We start from the raw sequence: 10,307 nt of genomic DNA, 5'->3' as shown, positions 1-10,307 counted from the left end.
CTTGTTTATGTTCATTCAATATACATTAGATTAATTAAACAAACAAGCTTGAACAACTCGTTAAGCTAAACAAACAAGCTTGAACACATATGTGTTCAGCTCGTTAACGTTCGTGAACAATGTTCGTGAACAACGTTCATGAACAATGTTCATGAACAATATTTATTAATAAAATTCTTTTCAATATGCTAAATAATAATAAAATATAATATAATAAATAAATAAATTCAAATTATCAATCTTAATAACCAATCAAACAATTAAAAGTTTCAAACAATCAAACAAGCTTGAATTGAGAGCTTGATAACATCTAAACGAACCAAACTCAAACCAAGCTCAAGCCAAGCTCGAACCAAGCTCAAGCCAAGCTTGAATTGAGAGCTTGATAACATCTAAACGAACCAAGCTCAAACCAAGCTCAAGCCAAGCTCGAATCAAGCTCAAGCGAAGCTTGAATTGAGAGCTTGATAACATCTAAATGAACCAAGCTCAAGCCAAGCTTCAAACAAGCTCAAACTCATAAAAAATAAACCAAGCCAAGCTTGAACACTCATTTCAAAAGCTTGGTTCATTTTAAGCTCGGCTCGGCTCGGCTCGGTTATTTTATCAAACAAGCTTGAACACCCCAAAGCTCGGCTCGTTTATAGCCCTACCCCCCCCCCCCGAAGGTGGGGGAAAGTTTGGGCTATCTCCCGCCCAACCGGCTGATCACGATATAATTCGTCAGAACGGATGCAGAACGCTTGGAATGACATGAGCCGTGTCAAATTTCTGGTATATAACGTTCTAAACCTCACGACAACATCTTGTCCGGCGGCATATCACGGCGGCGACAGCAACTTTTCCAACGATATATCATGGTGGCAAGGCAATGCGGGGTGGGAGAGGTGAAAAGCTGCGAAGGAACTGAAGAAGTGGTTTGGACTTTGATGACAACGACCAAGACGTGCGAAAAGGAAAGACGACGTAAGAAAAAAATATAGGTAATTAATTGGGAGTTCATTACTTTAGCTTATATTTTGATTAATTCTCAATTTAAATAACTTAATTAAATTTTAACATAATTATCTTCTAAAATGTTATATAAAATATATTTTAAATTCTAAAAATTCCTAAATAAATTTTATATATTTAAATTTATTTATTGTAGAAGTCATTAACTAATTATTATTATTATTATTATTATTATTATTTAATTATTAAATTCATTCTAATAAAAATTTAAACAATAAATTTTATTTATTTATTTTATAAATATGTGTCGTGATCGTTTCGTGAAATAATATTGAAATTAGAATGGTAAAGTTTGAGATGATACCAAGATTGTTCTTGCAAACCATGGATCACGCCCTGCGATGGCACCTTCATTGATCAAATCATCGTACAGTCGGGAGATGCATCAACCCAACCCCCAGCCCTAAAACCCCCAAGGCAGAAAAAGAGTTTAGGCTACCGGTCGCTGACCATCCAATTACACTGCATTGTGACGATGCCTTCGAGCAAGTCATCACATAGCTAGAAGACGTATCAACTCGGTCCTCTCAAATCTAAAATCCTGGATCCGCCCCTGTCCTTTGACGTCCTGCTGCTGCGTACTGAGCGCTAGCTGTCTTACGTATCATCCTGAGCGGGACAGGTGGTCAGTTCGGACATGCCTCCCACCAGTCGAACCCTGACTGTCCCGATCGGTCATCGCAATTGTCCTCTATTTGACCCTTTGACACCTAGGCATTAATTTGTTTGATTTTGATCTTCACTTTGACAGTTGACTTTGTGCCAGGTGGATCTTCCCCTATAGTCCCACAGGAATAGTAGACAGAGTATGAGAATTTAAGAATTTAATAAATATTTTTATTAAAATAATTTAATTTTTTTTAAAAAAATTGGTGGATACTGATCCTCTGTCATCGCATGTGACATAGTATGCCCTCCCATCGGTACTGTTCTGGGTTCATCATTTTGTTATCTCCTTTGGTTGCTTCTGGCTCCATCTTGCTCGCGATCATTGACATTGCGGAGGTATGGTCGTCAACTTCTCTTTCGATGTTTTTAGCTTTCTCGAGTGTTCTATGTGCAATCGGACAACCTAAACTATGATGTTTATCTTCACTTGATTCTTCTACTGCGATGTGTTTGGGAAATTTTCGTGTGAAAGACATGAAACATCATCTTTGTTAACTGGCACAATCAGATCCTGAGAGAGGCTCTTGTTCGTGTATTTGCTTCGTTTTCTCATATTTGGGTGGAAAATTTAGCATTTTGGAACCATCAAAAACAAATGAAACCTAAAGGATTCTTTTCTGAAAGCCATGAAAGTTTTGGTTCTTTAACTTTGCTTTGTTTGACGGTAGATTTGATTTTTCTCAGCAAGTGCTTCAATTTTTTTTTTATTTGATTTTTGAACTACCAAATAGACCACCGTGTAAATTTACTTCCTGCGCAGATCATGGTTCCTCCTTGCTTCAATACCTGTTGTGGAGGAATAGGATCAGGGACGGGGAATGAGATTGTGAAGTACTCTTGGAAAAAATTAAAAACACATGCATGCTATTTTATATATTGCAAAAAGAAATTTGAGAAACTCAAAGAACAGTTTGATCTTTTAAAGGCCATCAGGGATGACACACAACAAAAAGTGGAGGCAGCTAAAAGGAACAATAAAGTTATCAGTGATGAAGTCAACTTGTGGCTAAACAAGGTGCTTGAACTGGAGGGGAAGTTTAATAATATCGAGAAAAATTTCAACAGGATAGTAGAGGATGAAAAATTCTGCATCCCTAGTTTGGTATCTCGTTATAAGGTCGGAAGGGAGGCTACCAGGAAAAAGGATAAAGCATTGAAACTTCTAGATCGAAGCAACTTCCAAGCTTTTTCTCATCCTCTTGATCCATCAACTGTTAATCACCCTTCTAATGCAGATTTTGTGAGCTTTGGCGCCACCAAAGAGGCAATGCAAAAGGTTATAGATGCACTAAATGATGATAAAGTGAATCTGATTGGAATATATGGCATGGGTGGTGTAGGTAAGACTACATTGATGGAAGAAATAGGCAGAATGGTGAAGGGAGCAAAAACATTTGATGTGGTAATAGATGTGGTTGTGTCACAGAATCCAAACATAGCTCAGATCCAACGCGACATTGCTGATGCACTCGACATGCGTGAATCCTCAAATAAGATGTTGGCCACTAGGTTGAAGCAGGAGAAGAAAGTTTTGATAATGTTGGATGATGTTTGGGCACGACTGGAGTTGGTTAAGGCAGTTGGGATTCCATACCGAGAACACAAGGGTTGTAAAGTCATACTTACCTCCCGCAAAGCTGAAACATGCAATGTAATGGAAACTGATGTCTCAGTGGAAGTTGCCACCTTGTCCGAAGAAGATTCATGGCATCTTTTCAGAATGAGGGCAGGACAAGTTGCTGCATCTGATGGCATAGAACCGATTGCGAGAAAGGTAGCACAAGAATGTTGTGGTTTGCCGCTGGCAATTGTTGTAGTGGGAAGGGCATTACGATCTTACAAGGACTCAAGTGCTTGGGAAGATGCCCTGTCCCAACTCAAGCAAGCCGTTCCTTTAAACATGGAAGAGGTAGAGGAAAAATTGTACAAGCCGCTAGAACTAAGTTATCAAAACCTGAAGACTGCTGAACTAAAACAGTTGTTTCTCTACTGTTGTTTGTTCCGCGAGGACTATGACATCAGTGAAGATGAAGTAACTCGATATGCAGTGGGAGAGAATTTATTGAGTAATCTCTCCACTTTAGAGGATGTACGTGGCAGAGTACATTTTTTGCTCCAGAAACTTAAACTTTCATGTTTACTGCTTGATAGTAAGAAAGCAGGTTGTGTGAAGCTTCATGATGTGGTGCGAGATGTAGCTGTATATATTGGCTCCAAGGACAACAACCATTTTCTTGTTAAAGCTGGACATGGCCTTACTGATTGGCCGGAGTGCGGGAACTTATCAGATTGCAAGAGAATTTCACTCTCGAACAATTTCTTGCAAGAAATTCCTGAAAAACCAAATTGCTCCAAACTAATTCTGTTGTTGCTGAATATGAACCCAATTACTTGGGTGCCAATCAATTTCTTTGAAAATATGGCCACACTAACTGTCCTCGATTTTAGTAATACGGGCATTACTTCTTTACCTTCCTCATTGACATGCTTAAATGGTCTAGGAACTCTCCGTTTAGACAGATGTAAACAACTGAAGGATATAAATGTTGTCGGAGAACTAAAGACACTCATAATACTTACCTTGCAGGAATGCAGAGGTATTAGTGCATTACCGGAAACCATAGATGGTCTGCTTAAACTAAAGCTTTTGGACTTGTCGAATTGCACATCGCTGCAGATACTCAGAAATTTTATACCAAAGTTAACTCAACTCGAAGAACTTTACTTGAGAGGCTACAATGTGACCGAAGAACTATTAGTTGAGGTTGCATCTTTGAAAAGGTTGGTCAGGGTTGAGTTGTATGTCAAGTGTGCTCGAGATTTTTCTGAACAAGTTTTTCCTAACAATGCTTACAAAGTCTTGCGCCACTTCATTATTTATAATGAGCCAGATTGGTTTTCACTGGCTTCTAAATACCAGAGAAACTTTTTTATAAAGCAAGCAAGCCAGTCGATGATCAGTTGGGGTAAGCCTTTTCTCAGGAGTGCCGAAGAATTGAGGCTCGATAGTTGCCAATGGAATTTCACAGATCTCATGTCTTGCTTTGCCACTCTGAAGTCTTTGCTCATTGTGAACTGCCATCAAATCCAATGTCTTCTATGGTCAACTGATGATACTCCGTCGAATGCATTTGGCGAGCTCATGAAGCTAACCCTTTCGGACATGGAGAAGCTGGAACAGGTTTGTCATGGCCAGCTTCCTGCTCATTCACTTGGAAAATTAAGAACACTTGAATTAAGATGGTGCAGAAACATTGTTGACATTTTGCCGCAAGACTTGCTTCAGAGAGTGCATCCAAGTCTAGTAGAGCTTCTTCTTGAAGGATGTCCGGGGCCACATGTACTGCTAAATTTCGAAGGGCTTGGGCATGATTCCATTATCTTTCCGAAACTGCAAATGATACGAGTATCTCAGATGTCGGATGTAATCAGTTTTTGCAATGGAGTTGTTCCTCCTGGAAGCTTGCATAACCTCACTACTTTTGAAGTTGTTAATTGTAAAAAGCTATTGAATCTGTTCTCGCAGACATTGGACACAACTCATTCACGATTGCTACCATCTGAAACTTTTAAGAAATTGAAGCAACTACAGATAATGGGTTGCCCATGCCTCAAACATGTTTTCTTGCCAAGCATTGCAAATGAGCTTCAAAGCCTAGAAAGATTGGAGATAAAAAATAACAGCTCCATCGAGACTATCATCGCCAACGAAGAAGGCTGTAATTTGAAGAAGGGGGCTTTCCCCATCCTCAAGCGACTATTGTTCATCAAATTACCCAGACTAATTTGTTTCTTTGAAGGAGAACCGGCAAAAACCTTGGATTGGCCATCATTGGAGTACATCCATTTCGGTGATTGTTCGAACCTAGCAAGACTCCCCATTGGACATGAGAGCGCACAGAAGCTGAAGAAGGTGCATGTTGCAAGACTTGATGATGTCAACTGGTTCGAATCATTAAAATGGGAAGTCGATACGATCAAGTCACGCTTTGACATCATGTAAGAGCCTCTGAGTCATTATTTTACTTGAAGCATTCTATTAATCATATTTTGCCATTTCATTACTATTCAGCATCAAGATCTTGTTTTGACCCTCAAACTGATGTCTGTAATTTATTGCAGTCAATCCATCAATGAAGTCAAGTAGGCTCCAAATTTGAAGGATGGATTCTTTTGTGAGGTGTGAAGATTCTGCCTGTGCTCTTATAAGATTCAGCAGCCATTTATATCTCTAGATTTGTGTGTTTAAATTGGGTGGATGTGCTCCGGAAGACATTATCTTATCGAACAATTCAGCGATAATTGTAAGATATTTCTTTGTTCCTTCCATTTTGTGCTTCAAGTTTCATGTAGCATCGATTGCAAGATATCTCTCTTGTTTGTTCCACTTTGGGCTTCTTCGCCCAACCAATATGTCCGGAGCACAATTTATGCTTGTTCAAAAGCTAATTTTAAGAACATTCATCCCATTTGAAATTCGAAGTTTAATCCTCTTATTGTTACTCTAATTAGTGCTTTCACTGTGTTTGCTTTTTTATCAAGCTTCATGTAGATATTCTTGTGAATCATGAACAGGATTTTTTATCACACTATCAATAACTTTTTTTTAATCAATAAACTCTTTTGAGTGCTTAATTTATAAAACTTAAGGTTTTCTCTGGCAGACTTGAACTGGGACTGTATGTTTTGAGGAAAGTGAGAGAAGGCATTGTGTGAATAACATGGAAACTATTTTATTCAAAATTAATTAATTAAATATTTAAAATTTAATATTCTAAGATTTTACTTTCTAAAAATATTTTGCTCATTTTTTATTATTATTAGCATCTGTCTTTTTCATTTTTTAAAAAAAAGAATTGGTTGAGATTTTCTATTATATCAAGCTGATATAGACTAACAGATGTCAATTATTTGATTAAAATTATGTCAACTTTTAAATTTAAGTAGACCTTAAGAATGTAGATAAGTGTAACTTTATACATATAATTCAATCAGTGTAATAGAGAGTTGACGGCAAATGAAGATACAGAGACTAGTAGAATTCTAATTCAATCAAGCCCTCTGTATTTACATAATTCCATCGAGCTCCTTCTCTTTTTCAGTCTACTCCAACCAACTTCTTTTAACAATGCCAAAGTCATTAACACCATTCCACTAGGAGAACGAGCCATCGGAGAGCTGTTTGAAATGTTGACGAAGTCATTATGACCAGAAGAAAAAGGAAGATGAGATGTCTTCAATATTGATCAAATCATATAGTCTTCGAAGAAAAAGTGAGCTGCCTTCATCGTTGGAAGAGCTAGGGGATGAGGTGTTCAAAGATGCATGCAAGGAGTAATAGAGCGAAGGAAGGGTTAGAATAGAGACTGGGAGTGCTCCAGCTCGTCCACTCCAACTCTCAAGTTGGTCTTTGATGAAGGATAAATGGAGCGGAACGGTACAATGCTGAAATGTAAGAAGAGATGTATGTGCCTGTATATGAGTTTGTGTGCTGGTATGTATGCCTACCTGGATCCGTAGGGGCGAAACTTTTTATAATACGCAGGCGGATCCGCGGGGGCAGAACTTTTTATAATACGAAGAAGTGGGATGGGATGTGAGTTGAGGCGTCCGAACGATGGGGTTGCTCAGAGATGAACTGATCAAGATCAGTGGGGCCCAAAGGTCGGACGACTCCAGAGGTGGAGCACACCAGGGCTTGGAGCCCGGCTACAGCTCAAGCGACCTGAAGGCCGAAGGCGGCTTGGAGGAGACTCGAAAACTAGAGGTGGCTCGAAGCCTGACAACGATGATGGGATCGGCTGCGACGATGGAGGCTAGCTACAACGATGAGGGATGACTGCGGCGATGGGGGTTGGCTGCTACGATGAGGCCCGACTGCGGCGATGGGGGCTGGCTACCGCTGGGAGACCGACTACGGCTTGGACAGAGAATAATGGACTCGAGGCCAGAGATGGCAATAGGGGTAGAGCCCCACGGGCTTGGAGATGGATCCTAGTAGGCTTGGAGGGCGGTTACGGGAGAGGGGGCAGGTGCAGGTGACGTGGTTGGCAGAAGGCACGGCAAGGTCAACTAGCGGAGATCCGATGAAGGCAGCTGGCCAAGAGGGAGCTGTAGAGATGGCAGTTGTCGGTGAGATTTGTGTTGGAGGCGACAGCAGTGGTCGGATCCTAAGGCGGAAGCAACGGTGGAGACGTGGGGCAAGGGAGCTCGCGTGAGGGAGGTGGCGTGAAACAGAAAGGGTCTCTTGGTGACAGCGTCTTGCGGGAGAAGACGAGGGAAGGGGAGATTGCTTGGGCTGGAGGCGGTGGTCGTCGGCGAAGGAGGCGATGACGGAGGTGGTGGCGTGAGGAGAGGGTGTCTCTGCGTCGGAGTGTTGCATTCGGAAGGTGGTGTTAGTGTGGAGTGTTGGTGCAATATCTCTCAGGTCAAGGTTGACCTGGGTAACCAAGCTGAGTCTTGGTTTGGGTTTAGATGTTTGACAATAAGATATTGATTGAAGAAGAGTCAAGTAGGTCAAGGTTGACTGGATACTTGACTGGGAAGTCCTAACTGGGATGTTAGGCAAGATGGAAATCCTAGTGAGTGAAGCTAGGCAGTATGAAAGTCCTGGTGAGTGAAGCCAGGCAGAAGAAAAGTCCTGGTGAGTGAAGCCAGGCAGAAGGAAGTCCTAGTGAGTGAAGCTAGGCAGATGGAAATCCTGGTGAGTGAAGCCAGGTGAAAGTCCTAGTGAGTGAAGCTAGGCAGATGGAAATCCTGGTGAGTGAAGCCAGGTGAAAGTCCTAGTGAGTGAAGCTAGGCAGATGGAAAACCCTAGTGAGTGAAGCTAGGTGAAAGTCCTGGTGAGTGAAGCCATGCAAGGGAAAATCCAGATGGATCAAGGATGATCGGACATCTGGTGCTGGGAAGTCCAAGTAGGTCAAAGGATTGACTGGATACTTGGCATGAAAGAAAAGTCCAAGTAGGTCAAAGGATTGACTGGATACTTGGCATGAAAGAAAAGTCCAAGTAGGTCAAAGGGATTGACTGGATACTTGGCACAGAGAAAAGTCCAAGTGGGTCAAAGGGATTGACCGGACACTTGGTAAGGGAGTCCTAGCAGGTCAAGGGAGTGACTAGATGCTAGGCATGACATACCAACAGGTCAAGGTTGACCGGATGTTGGTTTGGGAGGTTTGGGACTTGGTTTTGGACAAAAATCAAGTGCTGGATCGATCAGTGGATCGATCCAGACCTGTCCCAGCGAACAGAGAGCCTCTGGATCGCTCCAGAGGTCCCAATCGATCGGTGGATCGATTGGGGCTTAGCGCGATAAGCGCTGGATCGATCCAGGCGCTTTTCCAGAGCACAGAGGCGCTCTGGATCGATCCGTGGATCGATCCAAAGCCTCCCCGATCGATTGGGAATATTCGAATCGATCGGGATCCGACCGTTGGCGTCGTTTATAGCTGCAGGCGTGTGATGGCTGCGGCATCTCTTCTCCGATTCATCTCAGATCTTCGCCAGCTCCTCCACAGCACTCACAAAGCTCAGATCGCCAGTTCTTGAAGGATCTTGGAAGTTTTCCAAGTCAAGAGGCGGATCAAAGCCAAGAAGAGAAGCTAGGGTTAGGGTTTATACTCATTGTAAGCTTGTAAGCTTGTATTTCTTGTATCCTTTCCCTCTCTTCTTGTATTGAGTCTTGTAGGGCTTCTCCGCCCTTGGTAGTTACCATAAAGGAGAGTTTTATTTAGTGGAGGGTGTGTGTGTTGGTGTGGATCCTTGGATTAGTCACCTCTTGTGAGGTGGATACCAAGTAAAACCAACCGTGTTAGCGTTGTGTGTTTGTTTCTGTATTTTCCGCTGCACATCTTTGAAGGAACAAGCAACGCCGAGCAACGAGCGAACGCGACGAGCTATTCACCCCCCCCCCCCTCTAGCTACTTTTGGTCCTAACAAGTGGTATCAGAGCAAGGCCACTCTTCACCGGAATCATCGCCGGAAGGGTCAAGCATAACAAGAAAAGCTAGAGGGGTGAAGAAGTTGAAGCAAATTCTTCAAGTTCAAGACTTTATCAAGCTCAACTTCAAGATGCAATTCCAAGATGGACTTGGATTTGAAACAAGGGTGGCTCCACCATACACATCGGCAAGCTTCGATTCTTGGAGATCAAGAATCGAAAACTTTCTTATGATGGAGATAGAGCAATGGTTTGCTCTAATGGAAGGCTTCAAAGCTCCAACGAACTCCAAGGGCAAGCTTCAAAAGAAAAACAGATGGAGCTCAGAGCAAATTCAAAGGGGCGAGGCAAATGACAAAGTGACCAAGCTTCTGGTCAACTTATTGCCTAGCCACATCTTGGCTCGAGTTGGAGAATTCGAAGATGCCAAGGAGCTTTGGAGCAAATTGGCCAAGCTTCATGAAGAGATCCCCTCCACTGTACAAGATCATGAAGAATCCAAAGAGGGTGACTCTTTGGAGCAAGACCAAAAGGAGGATTCCGAGGTTGATAGATGCTCAACCTCCAAAGAAGAGGAAATCCAAGATGCTTCATCCTCAAGGGAATGCAACGAAGGGAACAAGGAGGGAGCATACTCCTTGTTTCATATTCAAGATGATGAAGCCTCCACCTCTAGGATTGAGAG

General features: G+C 42.1%; 1 protein-coding gene across 1 annotated transcript; it reads left to right on the top strand.

Annotated features, from left to right (window-relative positions):
* The first annotated feature begins 1,903 nt into the window (after window positions 1-1,903).
* Window positions 1,904-6,152, top strand: LOC122008499 (probable disease resistance protein At4g27220). Its single transcript, XM_042564245.1, has 3 exons — window positions 1,904-2,019; window positions 2,444-5,682; window positions 5,806-6,152. The coding sequence occupies exons 1-3, from the start codon at window positions 1,924-1,926 to the stop codon at window positions 5,828-5,830; spliced, it is 3,360 nt and encodes a 1,119-aa protein (XP_042420179.1). The 5' UTR covers window positions 1,904-1,923; the 3' UTR covers window positions 5,831-6,152.
* Window positions 6,153-10,307: the final 4,155 nt, after the last annotated feature.

The sequence above is a fragment of the Zingiber officinale genome, chromosome 8A, assembly GCF_018446385.1.
Source record: "Zingiber officinale cultivar Zhangliang chromosome 8A, Zo_v1.1, whole genome shotgun sequence".
NCBI classification, from domain to species: Eukaryota; Viridiplantae; Streptophyta; class Magnoliopsida; order Zingiberales; family Zingiberaceae; genus Zingiber; species Zingiber officinale.
Note: the sequence above shows the minus strand (reverse complement) of the source record. Positions and strands in the feature narration are given on the sequence as shown.

Coding starts and splice junctions, on each gene's coding strand:
- LOC122008499 (XM_042564245.1), top strand. CDS start 1,924: ATGCCCTCCCATCGGTACTGTTCTGGGTTCATCATTTTGTTATCTCCT. Junction 2,020..2,443: donor CGATCATTGACATTGCGGAG/GTATGGTCGTCA, acceptor CTTCCTGCGCAG/ATCATGGTTCCTCCTTGCTT. Junction 5,683..5,805: donor AAGTCACGCTTTGACATCAT/GTAAGAGCCTCT, acceptor AATTTATTGCAG/TCAATCCATCAATGAAGTCA.